The following is a 25,445-nucleotide window of genomic DNA, read 5'->3' on the forward strand; positions in this document are numbered from 1 at the left end:
CCAACTCAGGGGCTCAGCATGCCCTGGTCCAGCCTAGCAGCTGGGCTCTCTGCCCCAAGTACCACATCTGCTGTACCACCCAGAATACACGCTGGGATCCTCACCCCTACAGCTGTGAACATAATGTAATGCCCTTCCAGAGTGCAATCGAATGCAATGGATCTTTTTAAGTCATTCCATGTATGCTGGGCCCTAAACCTAAGCACAGCATAGTCACAGAGCAAGTGGGACAGATGGGGAGGACTGTGTACAGGCCTACCTGGGAGGGAGGCAACTAGTGGCCCGAGCCTGCATGGTACTTCATTTGAGAAAATGAATTTCTGTGCTGAAAGCAACCCCCTAGTGGCATTTGTCCCAGCAGCCCCGGGCATCGAAGCCCATGCCCCACTTCTCCTCCAGCGCTGAGGCCCAGGCAAGCCAGCTCCCCGGCACCCACTGCAGTATTCTCAATCTCCAGCTGGCCTGTCCCCTGCACTCCCCAGGAGGGTGGGGGTGGCGGGCAGTCACATCAGCAGGCTCGACCCAGGTGATGGGAAGCTTCACATCACGGAACACAGAGGATGGACGGCACCCGGGCAGCCTGCTGGGGCTGGAGGAGGTGACCCCGGAGTGTCCTCGGAGTGATGCCTATGCTGGGTCCAAATGGTTAAGTGGCAGGTGAAGGCCTTCCAGGAGGGAAGGGCAGGAAGAGTGGCGAAAGCCAGCTGCCCCAGGGCTGAGTGGGAGGCCAGTGGCCAGAGGGCAGATGGGCTAGGTTTCCAAGCCCCAGACCACGAAGGGAGAGAGGGGTCAAATGTGAGGTGGACTGAGACTGGGGGGCAAGAGGCCCGAAAGGAGTCAACCTGTTAGGGCCAGTAAGGCCTGGGGTCACCTCTTGTGGCAGACGCCCCCTCCCCAGGCTCCAAAGTTCCAAGATGGATCCATGAATGTGTAATCAGTTCTACTGGCTCCTGTTCTTTAAACACCTGTGTGTGTGTCCAACCCCCACCCCCGACTGACAGACAGACAGACACACACAGCAACCAATACTGAGGATGTGAAGGCCCCAGGCAGGGAAGGCAGAGGGGGTCATGGGACCCCTTGAGCTCCCCCAACCCAACTCCCGGAAGCAGCCTCCACTGGGCCTGTGTTCTCTTTATTTCCCTCGCTTTGGTCTATACAAAATACCAATAACCAAAAACGTAAAGCAGAAACAATAAAACTCTTCCGTGGGGCCTCCCCAGCACCCCACTCCTTGTGCCAGAGGTGAGTAGGGGGGTGAAACAGGACAGGGAAGGAAAAGCCCTTCACCACGCCGCACCCCAGAGGGGTCAGCCAAGAGCACTTCTGGGGTCAGCTAGGGCAGTCTGTGGGTGGGGTGGGCAGGAGCGGTGTCCTGGGAGCTCCCCGGGAAGGGCCAAAGCCAGCTTAGGTCCTGGAGAGAGAACCAGGCAGTCTCCCCCGGGAGGGGGACTGGCTCCCTGAGTCGCCATGTCATCTCCCCTGGGCGGTCCCTGAATTTTGCAAGAGAAACTTTGAATTCCAGGGGATTTAGGCCTTGAACCCAGGGCCTGGAGACCCGGGAGGCTCAGGGTGTTTGGTCAGGTGGCGTTTGGTGGAAAGGTCAGGCCGGAGAAGGAACCCAAGACCTGCAGGGCCTGGGTGCCCAGCCGAGCAGGTGGGGTGGGGTGGGGGTTGCTGGGCTGCAAACAGTGGTGACTTGTCTTAAAGCTTCAGTGGCCAGGGCCGTGGGGTCCAGGAGGGTCCCTGGGCCCTGGGTGGGACCACAGTCCAGGACAGGAAGGCAGGAGCAGGTCAGACCCTGCAGGGGAGAAGCTCTGCAGGGGAAAGACCCTGCAGGGGAGAAGCTCTGCAGGCCTGGGGTCAGCAGGAAGTGGGCAGCTCCCTCCCCGGCTTAGGCTCAGGCTCAGGCACTGTCCTGGCTGCCCCCATGGTCTGCTCCGAGGATCTCAGAAGAGGAGCTGTACCTGGGGGTGGAGCAGAGGCCGAGGTCCGGGTCATGCCAAGGCCATGTCACCCACCTGCCACCCACGGGGGGGAGGGACTGTTCAGAGCAGGACTTCGCCCCCCAGGCCAAGGTCTTGGAACAAAGCAGGATAGAGCAGGCCTCCCCCAAGCCACACTGGCTCCCTGGGTTTCTGTGGAGACCTGAGAGAGGTGGGGGCGGGGAGGAAGTGGGGAATGGGAGAGGGTTAAGGTGGGGAAAGGAGGGAGGGGCCATACTGGGAGTAGAGGCAGTTAGGCCAGCATGTGGTCAGCGGTGGGGTAGGGGGGCCGGAGGCCATCGCTGTAGGTGTCCAGGGGGTAGTCCCCATCCATGTCCATGTGCATGTCCAGGGGATCCAGGGGCTGGTCGCTCGAGTACATGGCACGGTAGGTGGCGTCCATGTCTGGGGAGGAAAAGGGGACTCCGTCTAGGGGTCTTCAGGCCACCCTCTCTGGGAGGGGGGATCTGGACAGCCCTCTGTCACCTCTTCTACCTCTGCACATGCTCAGTGGGACTGAAACGCCCCCCACGCCCCGCCCGCTCCAGGCTTGCAGACTGGGGTGCCCTCAGTCTGCAGCGTACTCTGCCACACTCACCATCACCATAGGGCTCGTTGATGGGGATCATGCTCTGGGCCTGGGACAGAGAAAGACAAGGGGGTCAGGAAGGGGAAAGCACAGCGGGGAGTGGGGAGCAGACAAAGGTGCTTCTTAAAAGGAGGGTCTGCAGGGGGAGAAAAGCCCCCAAGGGGAAGATGCAGTGGGGTCACCCTGTGGCCTGATGAACTTGGGTAGAGGGCCCTACCATTCATACTTAGGGGAACCCCACCGGCTGGAGCTGCCCTGGCAGGGAGGGGATAGCGGAGGGGAGAGGACTCCAGAGTGGGTGTGCAATGGGCGGCACGCCTAGCTCCTCCTCTGGAGAGCGGGTACACGGAGCTGCGCCCCGGGCCCCTGGGATCAGGGGCGCTGCAGGCCTGCACAGACCTCCCTCAAACCCCGGATTCTGGTTTCCACAAAATAAAATGGCCATTTCTGGAAGTTCCTTTGAGAGTTCAGCGTCCCCCCCTGCTGGACGGCTGTTAGGAAAGGATCCCATTGCAGAGCCAAAGCCTGCAAGTGGACAGTGTAGCAGGATCCCCGCCCCCCACTCTTGCTCCGTCTCCCCCCAAAAACCACAAAGCCGTAGAGCGGCTACTCACAGCCTCCCAGGCAGCCGGGTCGTGCTTGAAGAGGGAGTTGGTGAGCTCCACGGACACCCGCTTGCGGTAATCGGGGTTCTTGTCCTCAGAGATGCGGAACAGGACGGCAGCAGCGTAGGTGGCTGAACAGAGAGGCCAAGTCAGGTGCCTGGGGGAACAGATGCCGCCTGGCCCCCTCCCCGCCCCCTGCGGGCCCCATCCCACTACCCAGACAGGCCCTCACCGGTGCCCTCATTGCGGGAGTGCAGGAGGTCCATGAGGGGGGCAGAGGCCCCCTCGGCATCAATGGCATCGGCCGCCTCCTTGTCCTGGGCCAGCTCACACAGGACGCCTGCAGCCACGCGCTGGATGTTCTCCACGGAGTTGTACAGGAGCTGCGGGCCGAGCGGGAGACACTTAGCTCACCTCTGCCTTCCACTGGGGTTGGTGGGGTGGGGTGGGGACACGGGCTCCCAGCGGGCAGTGTGGGTGGCGCACCGGGCCGCAGCCTGCCTCTGAGTGGACGCCTTCCCATTCCGACTCTATCAAGTGGCCACCTGATCCGATGTCGACCCTTCCTTGCCCTCGGCTGGCTCTTTGGTCTGTCTCGGTGAATGTCAGCGCCAAGTGCAAACCTTCGCCCACACGCTGCACTCTCAGGAGAGTCCCAGGCTGGACTGACGTGGGCCGAGGGTGTGACCGCTGCACGGGTCTGCTCAGACTGCACAACTGTCTCCCGATGGATCCCCGGCCAACAACATGGGAGCCTTGTGTGGTCCTTAAATGACTTTATGTCAACTTGGATTTTAATGCAAGTGCAGGGGCTGGAGTCCAACCTGTCAATCAGGCCACCGTCTGGGGACACTTCCTTGGGGGTGGGGGTGCTTCTTAGAAGAAACTGGGAACTTCTCTCCTCTCTCTGAGACTTCTGTCTTCCTGCTGGCTGGCACTCTGCCACCCACCCTGAGAGCTGCCAGCACCCTGCTGTTTCCACGGACTTTGGATCCACATAACTGCACCCACTGACGTGGTTCCTGGCTCACCATTCAGAGTCACTGGCATGTGGCTATGTAAATCTGATGAGGGACTTTCGGACTTCCGTCAGACTAACGGACCAGAGTTGGACCAGGCCGGGATGCCTTCTTGATAGGCGGTCCTTTATTGCGCACACATGAGCGTCACTGGTTTGTTTCTCTAGGTGACCGACAAGACCCCATCACTTGACTCTGAAGTCATTTGAATTTTGGCTCATTCATTAGCTGGCCGACGCAGGCCACTGGCGCTCTGTTTTTCCATTGCCAACTTGATAGTGGAAAACTGGCTCTCAATGGAGACGGGGGAGCTTCGTGTCTTTAAGCCCTGGGGCCGGGCTTATGAGCCACCTGGGAACGGTGTGCTGCTTTTGCTGCCTAACAACTGGGATCGTGTACAGCCAAGTTCTTCGGTTGCAACACAAAGCCCAAGCTTGTTGCGATTCTTGCACATACATGTCCCCAGGTGGCTGCTGACCTCCTTGTTTCTCAGGTTGTTTGTGGGGCGCACAGGTGGTTTTCATGTCTATGTGATTGAAGCTCAATCTGGTCTTCCCTGGTCCTTCTCTTGCCCGCGGGTCTACAAAGCCATTTTTACCCAGGGGGGTGCTGAGGGGTCGCTCCCACGGTGGCCACTGGCCCCCACTCCTTTGTCCCTCAGAGATCCTGACTCCCAGTCTTCCCCCCTCATTGGGGGTTGGCGAGACCACCTCTCCTGTCCACCTGTCCCAGCTCACCTGCACAAACAGGGGGATGGTGTTGAGTCGGAAGATCTCCATGCGGTTCATGGGGTCCCGGGCCAGGATGTGCAGCGCCCCAGTGCAGCCCTCCACGATCTCCTCCATCCTCACGCCGTCCTGCAGCCAAGGAGATACCCAGGCATGACCTCCACCTTCCCGGGCCACCCTGACCAGCCCCACCGGTTCTCAGAGTGGACATCTGCTGCAACCCCCTCCCTGCCTCCCATGCACACATGTAATGCACACCAGGTCACACATACACACATCCGTGTGCACACACACAGTCCTGTGCACGCTCCTCTACTTTCGAGCGAGGGTCGGCTATTACAAAGACCAGCCATCCCTTACCGTGTACGGCTGCTGTGTGCCTGCAGCCACGTGGCGCTGGGCATCCTGGTGGGCCTTGACCAGCAGCTGGACAAGACGGGGGATGACCGCTGCCTCCTGCAGTGGGGCATGGTTGGCCGGGCAGAGGGCCAGGTTCCTGATCAGGCCGATGGTTGCCTGGCAAAGAAAGGGCAACGGTCAGGCACCTTGCCGGGGGCGCTGGCAAGATCCCGCGTGGACAGCCTTAGTGACTGCCGCCTCCGCTGCCTCTTCTCCCCACCAGGCCTGACCCAGACGGGCTGGCGCTTGAGAGTGAGGCTCCCCCACCCCAGCTCAAGCCTTTCCTTCCGTAGGATGTGTGGGTGCTACATCCAGCTCTACTAGACCCCACAAACAACACCAAAGCCGAGGCCGCCCAGTTCGTTCTGAGGCCTGACAACTCCAGATCTTACAGAATCCACTGACTCCATCGAGTGTGCCCAGCTGCAGTCAACACACGCAGAGGGCCGGGCCTTGTTTCCACAGCACCCCTGGCTGGGTTTGAACCACCCCTTAGGTGAATGGTCAACCAGGGACCGTCTAAGACACTCATGCCATCGCATTGGTTCTGACTCACAGTGACCGTACAGGACAGGACGGATTTGCCCCCGAGGTTTTTTGAGACTGTAACCCTCGCCGGGAGGAGAAAGCCTTGTCTCTCTCCAGCTCAGATCCTAACAGGCCCTGCTAAAATGATGACGGCAGAACCCCCCTTCATCTGCAAGTCCGACCCTCTGCCCTGCTCCCTCTCTCTTCACCCAACCTCAACCCTGAGCCCCAGGAAGCCTCTGCTCTGGTTGCCCCGGATATGGCTCCCCTGCGCCGGCAGTGACTAACCTCCATCAGGGCAGTTCTGGGAAGAAGTCTCCTTCCCATCGCACCCCCACCCACCACCGGCTTCCAGGAGCTCTCTAGCATCCCAGAGTCCCTCGGCTCTGGAGTCTCCCAGAGCTTTGTCTCCTCAACGGACCTTCCCCCCAGGGAGGCAGGAGGGCACGTGTGAAACGCCTGCAGTCGAGAGCTGCTAATGTTGGCACAAGGAAGACGACGCGCCAAGGTCACTGGTCACTAAGCTGAGGGGCCGGGGGGCAACTCAGCTTTCCTGATGTGTGGTCAGCGGCCCCTTTCCCCACATAACCCTCTCGGAAGCCCCGGAGGCAGCTGGGAGCAAGTGCCAAAGAAGGGCCCATGTTGTACGCAGCGCGTTAGAATGACCGGAGTCCTCCCTGTGTGACCCGTCTACCAGGCCTCGCATCCCCACGAGACCCTTTGTCTACAGTTGTTTCTACTGCTTGGGCACTGGCATCCCTCTGGCTGTGGGTTCTCCTCCTTGTCCCTACACATTCACACACACACTCACACTGTCTCTCTCTGTACCCTGGTCCCTTACAACCCTGTCCCTTGAGCCTATGCACCAGCAGGCTCACCCCTGTGCTGCTCCCCACCTCCCCCAGGCAGCCTCCTAAGAAGGCTCCACCCTCACCCTCCCTCTCTGGAGATGACCCTTCTCCCAGAATCTGTGCTCCTCTTTGTCGCCTGAGTGTTGGTGGATGCCTGCCTGCCAATCCAGTTTTCAGGCCTTCCTGCATCTGGATGGGGCTGAAACCCACATTCCGGGATGGGAGCCTGGGCGATTGTGTCCCCCTTTCTGGCCTTCCCCATTTCTCCCTGCTTCTCAGGGACAAGAACCTACCTATGGGGCAGTGAGGCAGTCTAACCACTCCGGTGAGGGCAGCCCTCAGCTGGACCCTAGGGCACAATAAATGTGCTCCCTGGACCAATAAAGTCACCTGGGGGGCAGGGGCAGGGGGGTCCTGAAAGGGATGCCTTAACCTTGGAGTCAGCACAGCGCTGCAGGCTGGGAGTCTATGTGTCTGGGCGGAGTCAGTCAGGTCTATACTATTTCCAGATGAAATCTATTACCCCCACTTGGAGCCCCTATATTGCAGGGCCCCTTTGTTGGAGCCAGGCGCCCTGCCTGGCAGCAGGTCACAGATCGGGCTGCTCACCCCAAGGTAGGCAGTTCCACCCCACCAGCCAAGCAGTGGCAGAAAGGGGAGGTTTCTGCTCCCACAAAGGCTGACAGGCTGGGAACCCTGCCTGGAGCCGCCCTGAGTGGGGACTGATGGCAGTGGGCTTGGGTTCCGTTTGGTTGTGTTCTAGCCAGGAGCCCAGGGAGGGCAGCGGTTAAACACCGAGCTGCTGAGGAAAGGTGGGCGGTTCGAACCCGCCAGCTGCTCCACCGGGGAAAGGCCCCATGGCCTGCTCCTGTAAAGATCTCAGCCTTGCCCATGCCACCCCCCCACCCCCAGGGCAGCTCTCCCGTTCTTTAGGGCAGTGGTTCTCCACCTTCCTCATGCCGCGACCTTTCATACAGTTCCTCATGTGGTAGGGACCCCCCCAACCATAACATTATTTTCATTGCTACTTCATCACTGTCATTTTGCTACTGTGATGAATCGGGTGACCCCTGTGAAAGGGTTGTTTGACACCCCCAAAGGGGTCGTGACCCACAGGTCAAGAACTACTGCTCTGGGGTCTGAGTGGACTCCATGGTGGTAGGCTGGGTTTGCTCTGCAGAGTCCCTAGGGAATGCCTGGGCTGTAACCAAAGGGTCGGAGGTTCAAGTCTACACCGAGGGGCCTGGGGAGACAGGCCTGGTTGATGCTCTTCCTTCCAATTAAGTGAGGAGTAGCCACGGCGGCTGGGAGCACGTTGCTCTCTTAAGAGCTCTCCACATGGGATCAACGAGACCAGAGTCCCTTTGAAAGGTTCACTGAGGGGGCAGCTGCCCAAGATTTGAGCAGGGAGGGCCCGAGATTGGGCACGAGCCCCCAGCGTGCTGCGTGCCATGGACCCGCACGTGTGGACCCAGTGCCCATCGTGCTATGCTACGTCTGCTTGCAGCAGCGACACTACCGGAAATGCACAACCCACGGGACTCGGTCCTCCTCTAGCACACGAAGCACCACCAAGAGTGGGGACCTGCTCGGTGACAACTGGCTGGGCCGAGCTCTGCCAGGACCGACCCACTCCTGCGGTGGCATAGCGCTTACACATTGGGCTGCGCACCCCAGTCCGGCAGGTTGAAACCTCCCATTGCTCAGGAGCTTTCTACTCCCATAAAGAGTTAGTCTCAGGAACCCACAGGGACGATTCTACCCTGTCCCATGGGGTCACTAGGAGTCAGAATCCACTCGATGGCAGGTAGTGACACATGCCTGATCCTCACCCCGCCCCACCCCCACCCCGTCCACCCCACACAGCGGCGGCCGGCCGTCAGCACCTTGACCAGTGGCCACTGGTTGGGCTGGTTGAGCAGCTTGACAATGGCCGGGATGCCGTAGTTCAGTCGCACGGAGTTCTGGGCCATCTCGGCCTCGGGGTGGCGGCTGGTGAGGTGGCGCAGGGCGCAGACGGCCGGCTCGGTGATGTCGTCCTTGTCGCCGGCGCGCAGGATGGCGTGGATGAGCGCCTCCACGCCGCTGTTCTGCGTCACCAGGGTCTTGTTCTTGCTGTTGTTGCAGGTCAGGTTGGAGAGCGTGCCCGTGGCGCAGGTCAGGACGTTCACGTCGTCCACACTCAGCTGGTTCACCAGGATCTTCAGCACACTCTCCAGGCCCTCCTGAGGGTCGGGGGAGCAAGCAGGCAGTGAGGAAGGTACCCAGGGGGAGCCCAGCAGAGAGAAGGCCGGCCCAGGCCCAGGCTCAGCGGATGCCTGGTCAGCCCAGCTTCCCCTTGATCCAGCCACGCCTGTGAGGGAGCGCACTAGCCTTCGGAGGCTCAGAGAGGTGGAGGGACTTGCCCAGAGACCTGTAACTAGTGGGCAGGATTTGAACCCAGGGCTGCGTCCAAGCACTGTGCTTCTTCTGGCCCATCCTGCCTCTCCCCTGGGTCTCCAGCACCAGCCATGCCAGCCATGCCAGGAGGGAACTGCAGCCGAGGTCGCACATGCTGATGGCCTTGCCGGCCCACTAGTGACTCACTTTCATACACTCTGGCCCTGCCCTGCAGGCCCTCGCTGCTGCCCTCAGTGGTCCTCAGGCTAAGTCCGCTTTCTGGAATCATCTCAAGCCCAGGGAGAGCCACGTGGGCTTGGGCTGGAAGAGGAAGACCCGAGACTGACCCCAGGCCGGCTGCTGCGTCTAAACAACGGGGTCCCATCTGCTCCCTCCAGGGTTGCTGGAAGGGTGAAGTGAGCTAAGTCCATCGTGCCCAGCAGACCCGCACAGGGCACGTGCTCCGCCAACCATCCATTCCTCGCCAAGGGCAGGGGCTGGGGTGGGGGTGGGGTGGCTCTCAGGAAGGTAATCTGGTTGGAAGGGGGGCCAGGTGATGTATCCTGAAGCTGCAGTTTCCTTGATTGTAACTGATTAAGCTCTCTGTTTCTTGGTGCCCCACTGTTCCCCCATCCCTGCATCTGCCTGGCCCCACCGGACCCCACTTTAGAAGCACCAACCTCCTTTTCCTTCCCTCCGTATTCCCAAAGAGGATTAGATCCTTAAGCTAAAGGGATGAGGGCCTCCAGGCCCAAGTGTCCCCCTCACCTGCTTGGTGGCCACATCCGAGAGATTGCGTAGGGTCCAGAGGCAGTTCTGCACGAGGCGGGGGCTGTTGCTCGTCAGATGTTTGCCCAGTGCTTGCATCCCACCTGGGGGAGGGGGTGGCATCTGATCAGCCACAGTGGAGCACAAGGGACAGCCTGGCCGCTGGACAGGGGCCCCACCCCAATCCTCCTGGCCACCGGGCCACCCTCGCAGGCCACTCTACTCACCAGCCTCCACAATGGCAGGCTTGTTGCTAGGGCACACAGATAGCACCTTGAGCACCCGGCTGGTAGTCCAGAGCAGCTTCTCATAACTATAGTTACGCATGATCTGCACAAGGGCCTGGGGGCCTCCGTTGGCCAGGATGATCAGCTGGGGGAAACAGGGAGGACTGTGAGCCACAGGAAGGGAGAGCAGAAGCCGGCAGGGGCTGTCGCCAGGAAGCATCCACTAAAGCCCAAATAGCGTTTGTGCCCATTCCGTAAGGCTGGAATTTGGAACAAGGGTAACATAACACTCAGTGCTGGCGAGGATGTGGGGAAACCGTATTCACACACATGGCTGTCGGCAACACGGAAAAGAGCACAGTCCTTACGGAAAGCCAGCTGGGTAAAAGCCTCCCCCAAACCCCAAGCTCACTGCCATTGAGTCCATTCTGACTCACCCATCCCCTAGGGCAGGGTGGAACTGCCCCCCCCCCAATCCCCCCACCAGCTTCTGATTGTAATTCTTCACAGGGAGTAAGAAAGCTCCTTCCATCTCCTGAAGAGCTGGTGGTTTCAAACTGCTAGCGTAACCATTTAGAAACATAAACAACACACCCCCACCGCCTGTGGGGTACCAAAAGATTTCCCCTGCAGATTGTCTCCTGCTTGGTAGCTCAGTGTGTGGTCAGCTGCTCCCTGAGGGCATTCAGCCATCAGAGCAATCAGACTACTGTCTGTCCCACCCTAAGGAGGGCTCACACCTTACTGATAAGGATGATTGTTTCCCAGGAGAGCCCAAGGAACTGGTCTAGCCCAGGGCAACAGGTTAGGCTGCCATCCTGAATCTAGGATGCTGCCATCCTGAATCTAGGATCCACCCATCTTGTCACATGTGTGCCCCTAATCCTTCTTCTTCCTATTGGTTGTACACCCCTAGGTGTACTCCCTCCCATTGCTGTATTGCCTACGGTACAACCCCTTCCTGTGACGAGTGGGTGATTACCTGTAATCAGAGGGGCTTGCATGCACCTAAGTATATATAAGCCTTGGTTAGAAATATACTCTCACTCCTCCCCCTGTCTCCCAACTCTGCGAGGACTACCAAGAGAGGCTGAGGTGAACATGCCACCATGAAATGTGCCTGACTCCTTTAGTTTCTCTTCTCTCCTATCTCTTATTCTCTGTGACTTTACTTTAATCTTTATATATTATCGCCTACAGAGCAGTGATACTGTCAGAGGCTGGCTACTCTGACAACCGTCCCTCCCCAGCCACATGGCTGAAATTATAGCCTGGGATCAAAGTCTTTGCTTTGGGGGAAACTGTGTCCAGCGCTGTTCAGGGCCATAGAATGCCCTGCCTTCGAATACCGTATGAGACGCTGGCCATCACAGAGGGTGGTTTTGAGGATAAAGCAGCAAAAAAAACAGGGATGAGGGTGGGGAGGAAGTCACTGCGAAACCGGATATTAAGTTCCACTTTGGCCATGTGACTCCTCCAAGGAAGCAGGGCTGTGTGTGGAGAATGCACTGCTCACATGAGGATGGGAGATGATGGAGGAGGGGTCCCCACCCCCACCCCCACCCCCACCCCCGCCTGGGCTGCAGGAGAATAGGTGGGGCCTGCGGGGGGGGGGGGGGGGGTGGCCCACCTTGCTCTCCTGGTTGCCATAGGCCAGCAGCTGCAGGCAGTCGGTGGTGATGGCCAGGAACTTGGGGTTGTTCTTGTTGAGTAGGGGCACCATCTTCTGCAGCCCGTCCGCCAGGCGCACGGCCATCTTGGCGCCCTCCTGGTAGAGCAGCAGGTTGTGGAGGGTGGTGATGGCATAGAACAGCACGGACTCCACCGGGGAGCTGGAGTGGCAGGCGGGGAGTTAGCTGAGGTAGGTCCCGGGGAACTCCTAGTTCTCGAAACACCCGCGCGGAAGGATCCGCCATCAGCGCTTGCACCCAGCCCCAGTGCGCGCTGGAAGGATGGCTGCAGCCAGGCTGTGCTATCCCTGAGCCCCCAGCCCCCCTAGCAGCCCTGGGCGGGACCCAGAGGGTTGGTGGGCATCTGCCCCCAGGGCGATGCCAGCCTAAGTCAACCATCAACCCTGTAGGGGAGCGCGCTCTGTTGGTCGGTCTGCGGCGAGTCAAGAATCTGCTCCATAGCACCTGCCATCCGTGCCCCAGCCCCGGGAGGCGGGGGGTGGGGGGAGTGGGGAGGGGGAGGCGCGGGACACACCTGAGCATGCGGACCAGGGCAGGGATGCCGCCTGACTTGAAGATGGCGAGCAGTCCCTCGCGGTGGTGGGAGAGGTTGTGCAGGATGCTGGTGGTGCAGCGGGCCGTGTCCAGGTCACTGGTGTTCTGCATGGTGCGAACGACAGCCGCCACCAGCTGGGGCGAGCCCATCAGCGCCCGCCGTGACGCCTCCTTCTTGGACAGCTGGTTCACGATCATGGCCGCCTTGGTCACTACCACCTGCGGGGGGGCGGGGCGTGAGTGGGCGGCCGGAGGGGCAGGGAGACGGCTTGACCGGCTCTGCCTGCCTTCTCTCAGCCTCCTGCCCTTGCCCTGCCCCGCCCAGCCAGAGCCCCCCACGGACCGGGTCCTCGTCGTTGAGCAGCTTGGTGAGCTCAGGCAGGGCCCTCGTGGCCAGCTCGGCGTCATCCTGGTAGTTGATGAGGTGCACGATGGCCGACTTGAGCAGCTGGGAGGGCTCGGCCAGCCGCTGCAGGTTGGTGGTCTGGCCCTCCACCTGAGTGGTCAGCAGCAGCGAGCTGTCCTCGCCGGACACGCCAGGGCACATGGCCTCCCGCACCCGCTTGGCTCTGGCCGTGGTGGAAATCTGGTACTCCAGGTCACCTGGGGACCAACAGGCATGATCTGAGCTGCAGGGGTGGTGGGGTGGGGTGGTATCTCTCTGGACTGCCTCCCACCCAGAGAGACCTTAAGCAGGCACCCCGCCCCACCATCTCCACGCCTCCGGACTTAATCTGTCAAAATAAAGGTTCCACCTGTTCTGTCCACCACACAAAAGCCTCGGGACAATTAAATGAGATGGCAGTCACTGAAAAGAGGATTCACGAGCTAAGCACAAAAAAGTTCACAACCATAATTATGACTAGCCCTGTTGGGCCTGGCAGCGAGATGGGTGCTCCTCTGACCTTTTCTCCTCTCATTGAATTCCCACACCCATCCTAAGAAAAGTACTATTATCCCATTTTATAAATGGGAAAACTGAGTCACAGATTTTTTTTTTTTAAAGCCCAACCTGAGCTCTGAAGCCAGGCAGTCTGACTCCAGAGCCCAAACCCGCATCCTTAACCATCAGGTAGACAACCTGGGTCTCTTTCAACCCGGACATTTCATGATTCTAATTATACCCCCATTGTCAACAACTCGCCCATTATATGGGAGGGCAAGGAGAGGCCCAGAGCACCACCCAGTATCATAAGGCAGCTCGGCCAGGGAAAGTCAGAACAGAAAGCAAGGGCCGGTTCTGAGCTCAGACGTCTGGTTCTGCTCCAGATCTTACCTGGGGGCGTTCCCACAACTAGGCATCCAGGCTTCCTAGGCAGCCTGGCTCTAGCAAGTACCCGATGGCCCCTGGGTGGAGGGAGACAAGCACCCTGATGGCCCCTGGGTGGAGGGGCCCCTGGGTGGAGGGGACCCTTAGCTGTGGCTTTCCCTCCTTCATTTGTAGCTCCCCTGCCACATATGGCTCTGTCCAGCTCAGAAGCTCCTCTCCCCTACCTGGAGAAAGCCCTCTGACCAAGTTCCCCTTTGGGTGGCTTGCTCCTCCCCTAGCTTTTCTACCCCACAGGAGAGCCCCAGGGTTCCAACCTTGGTTCTGGGGCACCTGGGTGTAGGTGGTCGTCTTCTTAAGCGTGTACTGGCGCCCACAGGCGTCCTCCTCCTCCATGATGCCCTTGCTGCTGACAGAGGGCACACAGGTGTTGGCACCCGAGTGGATGCCTGAGTCGTAGGTGTATGTCTGCTGCCACTCAGTCACTTTGATAGGCTGTTCAATCAGGTTCATCACCTCCATTGTGAATGCTGAGGACACGAGAGAGGGGCAGGAAGTCAGCTGACCCCGGCCTGATATCCCCACTGCAGCCCGGGCCCTATCCAGTCTCCTCCTGCCTATCTCCCCAAAACCAAGCTCGATGCCACTGAATCGATTCTGACTCATGGGGACCCTATAGGACAGGGTAGAACGGTCCCTGTGGGTTTCCAAGAGTGGAACTGTTAATGGGAATGGAAAGCCTCATCTTTCTTCTGCAGAGCGACTGGTGGTTTTGAACTGCTACCCCCCCCCCCCCGCCCATAGCAGCCCAATAAGTAACTGTTGTGCCACCACCACCAGGGTACCTCCCCAGATGGAGGAATTCAGGGAACCCCCAAAGGGCCCACCAGGCCCAGGAGGAGCTGTCCGGGGGTGGAGAGCTCCAGTCAAGGGGAGCCTTGGGCTTGCTGCAGGCCAGGGTGGGGTGAGGCTCGGAGGTGGGGCTATGGAGGACCCAGTGCCCTTTTCCAGCCTGAGCTCACTCACCTCTCTGCCCCACCCACCACTCCCAGGGGCAGGAGGAGTCATCATTGAGGTCTGCTGCAGCTTCTGGAGTTGCTTGAACCCACCCCCACCCACTGGGGCTCCCTGGGAAAGGCTGCGGAGGAGGCAGCAGCACACAGCCATTGGACTGGGGACTGGGCAGGGCAGGGCAGGGAAGCGGTTAGACAGGTTTCTCTGGGAGGCACAGGAGGCTGCTGGGAGTAGCCAGTGTAGACACACACACACACACACACACACACGTGCACGCCCCTGGGAAAGGAGGCCCTGAATTTTCCCATGTGGTCCCAGAGGACCAAGCCTGAAGACCCCCCACCTCTTCTGCACCCCAGCTCAAGTCTCAGCCAGCTCTGTGCCGGCTCGGTGTGCTGCACCTCGGTATTCTCATCTGTAAATGGGTCCCCACTGCCTTACAAGACAGGGCGAGTGTTGGTTTGCAGAGGGACCAGAGTGGTGCCTGATGCAGTGGGCCCGTACTGGGCTCCACTGTCTTAGGAACTGACCTCTGGAGGCCAGTGGCCTGGCAGGGGAGATCAGGGAGCTGCCAACAGGCTTCCCAAATGGGATTCAAAGTACATGCTTTGTACCTGTTTATGGATGCAGAGGCTCTGCCAGGTGAAGTGGCACCAGGTGGAAAAGGGACTGAAGTCTGTGGTCTTTGCCATATCCTGGGGTGGCCTCAGAGAGCAAGATCCCCTCCTCAGACCTCAAGCTGTGCCTCCAATCCCCCGATCCCACCCAATGATGCTGAACAGCACGTAGCACCTCAAACCGGTTGTCTTGCTGTGGAGGGGTGGGGGCTGGTAAGGAGGAGGGTGGAGTGGCTGGTGCAACCTGGCCCCACCCCAGAAATAAAGAGACTCCAAATATGATGGTCCGGGAGATGACGACTGACCCTGCAGGCTCCCCAGCCTTTTATGGAGGCTCCCGGCCCCTCCCAGCCTGGGAGCACACCTGCAGAGACAGGAGCCAGCAGGTCCCAGCTGCCCCCACCCCCCACACCCGCCCAGTGACTCAGGGTTTCAGGCTGACACTAGAAACAGGCCCAGAGCGGCAGGCGGAGGTTCCATGCCACCAGATGTGCCATGGTCTTCCCAGGCCCTCGCCTGGGGTGACTGTGTCAGGAGGAGCCACCTCCACCCCACCCCCACCCCACGCCCACCCACTCCCCAGTTCCCTGGCTGCAAGCAGGCAGAAATGAGGCTACTCTGGGCCCAAGAGTGCAGGAGTCACCTGGCTCTGGGAGGAGCCCGCCCATCACAAGAGCTGCCCTTGCAAGGGTGGGGCAGGGGGTGGGGTGGGGGGGCAGGGGGGAGGGTGGGAAGGAGCAGACAGGAAGACTACACCCAAGCAGGGGCTGGTGGAACTCGTTAGTTAACTGGACCGGTCAATACAGCAGTCTGGGGTTGGATTACATATCCCCAAACAGGTCCTAGTCCTAACCTCCAGGACCTGCACATGACAGGAGACCTGCCTTATTTGGAAACAGGGTTAGGGCAGATGTAATCAAGGGAAGATGAGGTCATACTGGAATAGGGTGGACCAGGCAGCCAATGACGATGTCTTTGGCTGACATCAAGAAGGGGCCAGCCCCCAGCCGCTGAGCGACCAGGAGGCAGTGAGTGGAGTGATGCTGCTATGGTCAAGGCTCCGGACGTCCTCTCAGAGCAGGACCAGGCTGACCGCCTCCAGACTGGGGGATCATTTCTGTGGTTCCAAGCCTTCTGTCTGTGCTACTTCCAGCCCCCAGCCCCCAGCCCAACCCCCAGCCATCAAGTTGACTCTGGCTCCCAGTGACTGACCCTAGGTATGGTTCCAGGAGCTATAGACCTTTACGGGAGCAGCTATCTCCCTTGGAGCAGCTGTGGGGGGGGGGGGAGCCGGGGGGGGGGTTGGACTGATAACCTTGTAGTCAGCAGTCCAACACTCACTCGGCCACCAGGAAATAAAGGAGAACAACTAACACACCCCGCCGTCATGGAGTCGACTCAGGCTGACGACGCACATGCGTCACCTCGTGCTCCCTGCGAAGGCTTCCCAACAGCTGCCTTGTGCAGGAGAGACCCCCCACCTCTCTCCAGAGTCATCTGTGGGTGCCCTTGAACCGCAGCAAGCTGGTAACCATGTGCACCACGCAGGGCCCTTAGGAGAGGGAAGCTGCCCTAGAAAATTCACTGCCGGTGAGTCAATTCCTACTGAGACTACGGAACACAGTAGAACTGCCCCTCTAAGGAGCCCCGAGGCTGTAAATCTCTACTCCTCTTGCTCCCGGGAACGGCTGCCAGGCTCAAACTGCTGACCTTGCCGTAGCAGCCCCAGCGCAGAACCCACCAGACCTCGCCCCTCTCCATGTCACTCTGATGGGCACAGAATTGAGCTAGCACCTGGCTGCCCAGTCTCAGTCATCTCTGGTCAAAGTGTATGCCTCCAACCCTGATGGGCAGACACCCCACCTGAACCAGAAAATGTCCCTCTCCAGTAATCAGCTGTCCAACCCTATTGCCACTAGCTAAAGGGATCATCAAGGTCACAGCTGGCCACAGGAGTTTCCTCTTAGGTCCCCTCGCCATTCTGGCCGGCCCAAGCCTGGCACTGAGGGTCAGAGGAGCCCTTGGGGAAAGGTCTGGTTATCTTTAACATCTGATGAACCGCATTCATGCCTTGTCCCTCTAAACACTCTCTGCAGGCAGTCCGCTCCTCCCAGTCTCTAAGTGAGACTCCACAGGGAGAAAGGGCGGAATTCAAAGCCAAGTGTGGGACTCGGACAGTTGCTGAGAGCTGCTGCGCCCAAGGTCAGAGGGATACCTGGGCTGACGAGAGGGGCCCAGACATCCTGCCGCAGAGAGGGAAGGACAGCAGGGGTGGGTACGTGGCAAAAGGGGCTGCTGGGTGGAGCTGAGCCCCCCTCATGAAAAGGAACAGGGGGCTGATGGGCCAGGTGCACAGGCTGTGAATCAGGAACCCCAGGATCTAGTCTCCTCTCTGGGTTTTATCTACAGAAATGGCAGCCCAGGTAGACCTGGCCATCTGTGGACCATTGGCATCTTAAGATGCGAGGAGCCAGGTTCCCAAGATAGACCACACGGGGCTGAGGGTGGGTGGACAAGGCCAGAGTCAGACAGCAGTTCAGAGAGAGTGCTGGATAAGGGAAGAGCTGTTGATACATGGTCAGACCTCCCACAGGACCAGCAACTAAGCCTCCACCTTCTCCCAACAAGAAAAAACCAAAGAACTCCACAAGAAACCGAAGTGCTGGTTTGGGGGTGCCCAGGACAGAGGGGCCGCACCCTCTTTGGTTGAGCCCCTCTCCACCCTGGAGTCAGGCCTTTCAGAAAGGCCTTGGCCAGAGCCAGAGTGGAAGGGAGGGAGACAGACCCAGCCCTGCCTATGTCCTCTGGCCAGCGGCGAGCAGAGACAGACTGGGCGGCTTTGGGCTGAATGGGGGGCCTTTGTTCAGCAGTAAGCTCTGCCCTTGGCTCCAGAGCCGGAAGAGGACCACAGGGTGGGGACAGGGACAGGAAGACAGGAAGAGAGAAGACTCGCCCCAGGAGAGGATGTCCTCAGGTCACTCTGTTCACTCTGCTCAGAGTTTTCAGGAAATCTGGAAGGCTGCCCTTCACCCCTGCCTGGCCAACCCAGAAGGCAAGCACTGGGCACCCTAAACCTAAGAATGTCCCCCAGAGCCACCCCAGTTCCTGTCTCAGCCGGCAGTCACTGGGGACAGCCAGCAACAGGCACGGCTGGGCTGAGGGGTGTCACATGTCAATAGGACACCTGGAATCAGGGAAGGACGGGCTGCCAAGAGGCTGTGCTGGAGCCGGGCTCAGAAACAGGGACTTTGCCTTGGGACTGGACACATGGGGCAGGGCTGGGGTCGGAGGAGCCTGGGGTCCTGGGCTCAGCCAGTGACAGAAGCAGGGGGCTGTGTGCAGACACGGAATAAGAGCCCATCTGGTGACCTCATCCAGCCCCTTGCCCGCTATGCACCCCGGGACAAGCCTCTCCATTTCCTGAGGCCTCACTGCTCCCCTGTAAAATTAAAACAAAACAAAAAATGCACTGCCATCAAGTCCACTCTGGCTCATAGAGCTAGAGACCCCTGTAGGACAGGAGAGAACTGCCCATGTGGATTTCTAAGACTGTAACACTTTACGGAAGTGAAAAAGCCTCTTCTTCCTCCCGGGGAGCGGATGGTGATTTTGAACTGCCAATTTCATGGTTGGCAGCCCAACTCAAAACCCACTATCCCACCATAGCACCCCCTGTAAAATGGGGTGGGCCCAAGTCTTGCTTTCTCCAGACCCTGGGTGGGAATTGTAGCAGCCCTCTCTCAGGGTAAAGACCCAGGCAGGCATTTTCTCATAGCCCAGCCTGAAAGGGCAGGTAGAGGAGGTGTGGGCCCAGGGCCCAGGGGGCCGCCTTCCCCTCCCAGACCAGACTAGCAGGGAGCTGCTCTGGGGCAGGCTGGAGCCTTGGGAACAGACAGTGCTGCACAGTCCAGGTGGAGGCTCTCCGTGCCCCTCTTCCCACCTCCCAGTCACGTGAGCTGCCTCTGGTATCTGGCCAGCCCAGCCTGGGCATTCCCTGCATAGCGGCTCCTGGGGAGGCTCAGCCCACAGGGTCATCGGTGCCCCTCCCCCATGCTGTCGGAGTTTGGCCCACAGCCCCTCCCAAGGGCAAACCAGAAGCAGGAAGAGCCTGGACAGCTTCCCTTGAGAGTTGGGGGAGCCTCCTGTGTCTCCCCCATCAGACAGGCCGATCCAGGAGGGCAGGGGCAGAAGCGGGAGCTAAGCAGAACTCGGGTCCTGCAGTCAGGGTGTCCAGGTCAAAGAAGGGTGTCGCCAGGAGCTGACAGCCAGTGAGCTGCCCCAGGAGGCCCTCACTCTTCCTGCTGGAGCACAGCCCGCCCCGGCTGCCGCCTGAGAACACACCACTGGGAGGGTGGGGGTGCTGTGGGCTCAGGCGACCCAGCTGCGTTTGTTTTCCTCTGGCTGGGCTGCTGCCCAAAGCAAACTAAGCCTGGTGGGAAATAAAAGCAGGGGGTCTGGGGGTGGGGATGCCTTGTGGCCGAAGCCCCCCCAGAGGGCTCCAGCTGCAGGCCCCCTCCCTGCCTGTGACCCTTGGTGGGCAGGGCCCCAAAGGGACAGATGACCCAGAGCTGGAACTCCTGGGGCAAACACTTCAGCCAGGACCAGGAAGTCACAGCAAAAGGCTGACGTCATTGGTCCCTGCTGCCCTGACCATCCCCCCATCCCCTTGGGGAGGGGGCCTACCCGGCAGCCCACTTGATGACAGGAGGCACTGACCCCAGCTGGTGTTGGGGCCTCTGGGGAGGGGGTCTGGATGCTTTTTGGATCAGTTCCCCCCCCCCCCCGCAGGCATAGTGGTCTCCAGAGGCATCCACGTAGGCCACGGAGGGCTTGGGTGGCGCGTGTGACTGGACACCACGCCTGAGCTCATCGAGGTCAAACAAACAAACAGACAGAAGGACGCTCAGAAAGGACGCTTGGAAAGGAGCGGGCAGAGAAACCGGTGGTGGCGTGTCTCTGCGGAACAGGATCTGGAAAGACTTCTCAGTCTGAAACTTTCCATGATCAGATAGGATCATCTTCCCAGTCAGGGAGGTGGGGTGGGGGGCGTGGAGGTCTTGTAGTCCACCCTTGTCCAAATTAGCAGCTCCACTCCCACCCTGCCTGAGGGAAACCAGAGACGGGGCCCAAGAATCTGCGGTCACAGCAGCAGGGACGGAAACGGGGACAGAGAGACCCGGGCGTGCTAACCCACACACACATCGGGGAGGAAAGCTGAACGGCCTGCCCGAGGGCCCCCCAAGGCTGAGATGCCAGAAGGCTGAGCAACAGCCAGTGTTCCATGCAGCCCTGGCCAAGGAAGCCGCTGGAAAGTGGGGCAGTTGGTGTCCTGCAGAACCCCCCCTCCACCACCACCCCAATTTAGCTGTATCCTGGCCAGGGGTGGGGGTGGGGGGGAGAGAGGCCTGCTGGTGTCACCTGGAGGGACACAAATCCCCATGACCTGGCCCGGCCACACCACTCCTTCACTTCGCAGAAGTCACTGGGCCAGACACCTGCCATGTCTCTTGTCTCCCCAGAGACACCATGACACCATGCTAGTTTCCCAGGGGTCCCAGCAAAGCCATGACTCATCCTACAGGGGCCACTCTGGCCTGGCCCCTGACATCCAGCCCCACCCTCTACCTTCAGCCCCTTCAGGGCTGGCTCAACTCAGAACCCCCAGCTCTCTCTCTCCTCTTCACCTCAAGATCTCATCTCGTCTCCCACAGACAGGAAGTCTTTCTAGCTGCCTAACCTCATTCCTTCCCTGAGAACATCCTCCTCAATGGCTTGGGTTCTCAGGGGTGATGGCTAGCTCCCAGCCCAACAACCCCTCAGCAGCAGCAGTCCCTCAGAACAGTTCATTCTTCTCCCCTCTGTCCCCCCAAACCCCACCACCTTCTCTTCTGCCTGGAGCCCCCTCCTGACCTCAAGGGTTACGCTCAGCCCGCCCCACCCCCTATGGCCAAGCCGCATATAGGATTTCCAGAGCCCATTTCTCAGGCCAGTTCTGGTGTCAGATACCCCACTGGCAGAGACACCAGGCCCAGGCAGGTCTAGGATCAGTACCACTCCTCCCTGAAGAACCAACACTTGCACTGACAGACAGCACCCAAGACCCTAACTCCCCCACCTGAAAGGCCCGTGACCCCCAAGCCTGGCTTCCCCAGATCCAAAGCAGCTTGGCAGCCCTGCCTGGCACAATCTAGCAGGGCATTAGACCAGACCTAAATCTGACTCTCCTTTCTCTCCATGCCCCAGGGAGCACACCCCCTCCTTTTGTTTTGGCCCAGCCCCAGCCCCCAGTACAGCAAGCACTCCCACTTCCTACACAGGGGCAAGCCTGGAACAGGTCAGGGCTCTGCCCAGTTGGAAGCCAGGAGGCGGCAACAGCTTTGACCCCTGCCCTTTGCCAAGCCTCTCCACCTCCAACACAATGCCTGGTCTTAGGGATACATTCCCCCCACATCAAAAGCCAAAGCCGGAGGGGTGGTTTTCAAGCCACCACACCTGATATATCTGCCCCCCCCCCTTCACCACCCACACACACCTTCCTTCCTGGGTCTTTCGGACTGCTCTAGTTTCCTGAGGAGAGGCATTCAAAAAGGGGCTCCCGGAAAATATTTCCCAGAACTGCCTTGGGGTGTCACGGGCACGAAGAGATCCGGGTACGGCGTCAGACGACCCAAACCCCAGTCCTGGCCTCCCTGCATCGCACAGGGCAAGCTCGGGGCAAGTAAACATAACTTCCAAGTTCAGTTCCTGTAGAGTGGGCTTCCTGACCCCACCTCTGAGAACTGCTGTGGGGATGAAGAGAGAGCTTCCTCCCTGGCATCTGCCCAGCCCTCCCAGGCTTTTTCAAGATGCCCACTTCTCAAAAACCGCCTGGCTGGTTGGGGGTGGTGTTTGAATGACTCATGGTGCCCCTGGGGACTGGACCACTGAGCTTCACAGGGCTTTTACTGCCTGCTTTTGGGAAACAGACTAGTCTCCACCCACACAGATGGGCAGTGGATGTGCGTGAGGTGCCAGTGCCCCAATGGGACTCAAACCCTGGAGGGCAAGAATCTTACTGGTCTATGGTCACTCACTGGGTAGGTATTTACCTAGGAGGTGAAGCGACCCAAGCCAAGCCACAGAGGTGCTGAGTAACAAGATTGGGGTTCAAACCCAGCGGGTCCAAGCCCAAACCCCTGGGTCTGCAGCCGCCCCAGCGTCTCTGCTACAGGAGGACAACTGCTCTCCTCCAGACTTGTCAGTTGTCCCCTTTCTGTTCCTTCCAACCAGGCTCCTCCCTGAAGGCCCTGTAGAGACCCCCATCCCCTCCACCCTACCCACCTGCACTCCTTTCTATGTGCCCCCAGGCAGGAAAGTGTGCCCCCAGGTCCAGCCAGGGGTTCCAGAGTCAGGGAGGGGAAGGCTGGAGGGGAAAGTAAGGGCTCATGTCACCCAAGCTGGGGCTTGATCTAGCAAGAAATGACGAACCCACAGATGGAGTCCCACCTTGGCTTCTCCTCCTTTAGCTGCCTCCCCCTCCCCCGCACTCCTGCCAACCTCCAGTAAGTAGCTGGTTCTCACCGGGCCCTCCCTCCTAACAATACTTCCTCAGTATTATCTTTTCATCCAGCCACAAACCAGATTAGCTAATACAATTACAAAGCCTCCCCCTTCAACACCTTAGCCCTGAGAGGAGGGAAAACAGGTTCTTTGGGCCCAAACCCCATGCCCGTGTGGCTCCCAGAGGTGCACTACCCCTGACACTCTCCCTCCAGCCTCCTGCTCCTGGGCACCCACCAGAACACCCCATGCTGGGGGAGGCTGGGTTCTCAGGTCTAAGCCCCTCCTTCCTTCCCCAACTCCCCCCTCCAGGCCTCCACAACCATGAAAGAGTGGGTTCCCAGCAAATCAGACCAAGTCAAGTAATAGTTCACCTCCACCCGCATCTCCCCAGGACTGAGGGGGGGCTGGCTCCCCCAAACCTCTCTGTCTCCCAAGGAGGCTGCCCTTCCTCCTGCCATGAAACCGCACTATTTGAAAGCCTAGTGGAGACTTCTCACTTGGGCTACAGGAGGAGGTGGAGGGGTCCCAGGAACTGGGGTGTGGGAGGTGGTACGGGGAGCAAGAATGGAGTTCTCTCTGCCCGAGGGAACTTAGTATTGAAAAAGTATCTCCTCACCCCACAACGCTTTATTCAAAGCCCACTTTACCCATCAAAATCTCTCAGGAAAGAGGTGAGGAAAGAACTGTGCTCCGCTTCCAGAAAGAATGCACCTTCATAATTCAGAAATCAGAGGGGAAGTAGCTCTGGAGTCAAGGTCTTCTGCCTCAATGACCAGCCAGCTTAGTCATGTGGGGGATGGGTGGTGAAAGAAGACAGTCATTCCCTCCACCTCTCACCTCCCACCCCACCACCCATCTCCTGAGGCAAGGACGCAGACCTGTGGGAGAGACAGCTACCAGTCCTGCCTCAGGGGTGGCGGGTTGGGGGTAGGGTGTGTCCCAGGGAGCAGGAAGAGAAGCAGCTTCCTTTTTGGCCCGCACCCCCCCCCCCACTCTGGCCCCACCTCAAGACCCCCTCCAGCCCAGCAAACAGGATGGGGTGGAGGGGGCAGGGAGGACAGAGTCTGACCGAAGGTTCTGGCCCTGGGCCAGGCCATGGACAGCTGGGGGAAGGGGCTTTGTGCCCAGAAAGAAAGACCCTCTAAACCTGGGGAGCGGTCTGTGCCAGCTGGCAGGAAGGGCCCCAGACAACAGTTCCTTCTGGAATACTTCCTGCTAGAAAGTTTCGATTGGGGTGATTTCCTCCATACTAAGAGGGCAGAGAAGAGCAGTCCTGCTCTCCCGTGTCACAGCGACTGAAAACTGGGTCAGGAACTTCTGCTCATGCAGACCCCTCCGCCGCCCAGAGCCCCAGCAGAGCCCCCAGCCCGTGCAGTCGTCAGCTGGGCACGGAGCCTGGCTGGCCCTGCTTCAGCCTTTCCGTGCCCCATCCCACCTCCGTTGAGGAAAAGCCACAGTCCCAGGTATCCACGGAAGCACAGGGTGAGGACCCAGGTACAGTGCAACCAGGTGCCAGAAGCGGCGAGCAGGGCCTCCTCCGCAAGCTCACCTGCTCTGCAGGTGGGGGCAGCTTTGCTGGGAAAATGCGCACAGCCCCCACAGTCGGGCAAGCAGGGTGCAGACAATAGGGCCGCACCCAGGCCTGGGGGAGTAGGGAGGGAGGGAGGGAAATCAAGGATGACGCGTGGGGTGGGGTGAGAGTGGCCCCAAACAGACCAGCGGCGGCAAGTTTCCCAAACGGTAAATTCCTAACAGCAGAGTGAGCCCAGGGACAAGCCAAAGTCTCCCCCTGCCAGCTTGGGAAGAGAGTCTGGGACCGGGCGTCGCGTGGGGTCCGAGGTCCCCGAGGAAGGCGCGACCCCGGCGGCACCTGTCCTGAATCCTCCTACCCCTTTTGGGAGTCCCGGCTCCGGAAGCCCCCAACTCTGCCCGGCCGGAATCTCGGTCGCCGCGCCCAGGACCCCAGCGCGCCCTCTGCCGCCAGTGCAGGGTGCCTCCCTGCCGCCCGCCCTCACCTGCCCTGAGACGGCGGGGACCCTCCGGCTGTGGGCCTCCCCTTCCCTCGCCTCTGCCACCCCTGTCCCCGATCGTCCGCACCTGCTCGTGAGCCTGGCCGGGGGTTCGGGGTCAGGCCGGGGTCGGGTCCGGCGCGGCGCGGGCAGCGAACTAAGCTCGGCGCGCTCGGGCGGCGGCTGCTCCGGACGCTGGCCAAGGCAGCAACTCAGTAACCGAACAAAAGGCGAAGGGACCTGACAGCCAAGCCACGCCTCTCTGCCCCTCGAAGCTCCGCCCTCCAGGGAGACGCCCACCCGCTACTGCGAGCTCACTGGCTGCTTCGCGTGACAGTCCGATCCAGGGGCGGAGCCTCGCGCCCGGGCCTCCGCCACGGCCACCTCTGTTGATCGGCTCGCTATTGGCCCCAGGGACTGCCAGTCGCCTCTGGGGACGGACTCCAACTTGAGGTGCCATCCTAACTCTGTACCTATTGGCTGATAGAGGCTTACTTCTTCTTGATTGGACATCAGGCTGTCAGTAAGACTGGAGAACGAACCAATGGGAGCGATAGGGTGTGTCTTGCCCCACCCTAGCTCTGAGCAGGTAAGACTCTTGACTCTCCCTTCCCCCCTACCTGTCCAACAGGTGAGTCAGGGGGCACCAGGATTTTCAAGATGCCTTTACTGGCCAGCGAAGAGCGTCAGGCA

At 59.8% G+C, this 25,445-nt stretch overlaps 1 protein-coding gene across 3 annotated transcripts; it reads right to left on the bottom strand.

Annotated features, from left to right (window-relative positions):
• Positions 1–1,026: 1,026 nt before the first annotated feature.
• Positions 1,027–24,993, bottom strand: JUP (junction plakoglobin). 3 transcript variants are annotated; one of them, XM_075561811.1, is made up of 15 exons: positions 24,841–24,993; positions 13,888–14,100; positions 12,647–12,906; positions 12,284–12,522; positions 11,709–11,910; positions 10,079–10,223; positions 9,852–9,955; positions 8,591–8,929; positions 5,287–5,442; positions 4,936–5,055; positions 3,412–3,562; positions 3,189–3,310; positions 2,584–2,623; positions 2,224–2,390; positions 1,027–1,967 (listed from the first exon to the last, which is right to left on the bottom strand). In XM_075561811.1, the coding sequence occupies exons 2-14, from the start codon at positions 14,090–14,092 to the stop codon at positions 2,239–2,241; spliced, it is 2,235 nt and encodes a 744-aa protein (XP_075417926.1). In that variant the 5' UTR covers positions 14,093–14,100; positions 24,841–24,993; the 3' UTR covers positions 1,027–1,967; positions 2,224–2,238. The 3 variants fall into 3 exon arrangements, with proteins under 3 accessions (XP_075417926.1, XP_075417924.1, XP_075417927.1); XM_075561809.1 differs by having other exon boundaries at positions 1,027–2,390; XM_075561812.1 differs by lacking the exon at positions 24,841–24,993 and adding an exon at positions 24,293–24,313 and having other exon boundaries at positions 1,027–2,390.
• Between the last annotated feature and the right edge of the window lie 452 nt (positions 24,994–25,445).

Source organism: Tenrec ecaudatus, chromosome 10 (assembly GCF_050624435.1).
Source record: "Tenrec ecaudatus isolate mTenEca1 chromosome 10, mTenEca1.hap1, whole genome shotgun sequence".
NCBI lineage: Eukaryota > Metazoa > Chordata > Mammalia > Afrosoricida > Tenrecidae > Tenrec > Tenrec ecaudatus.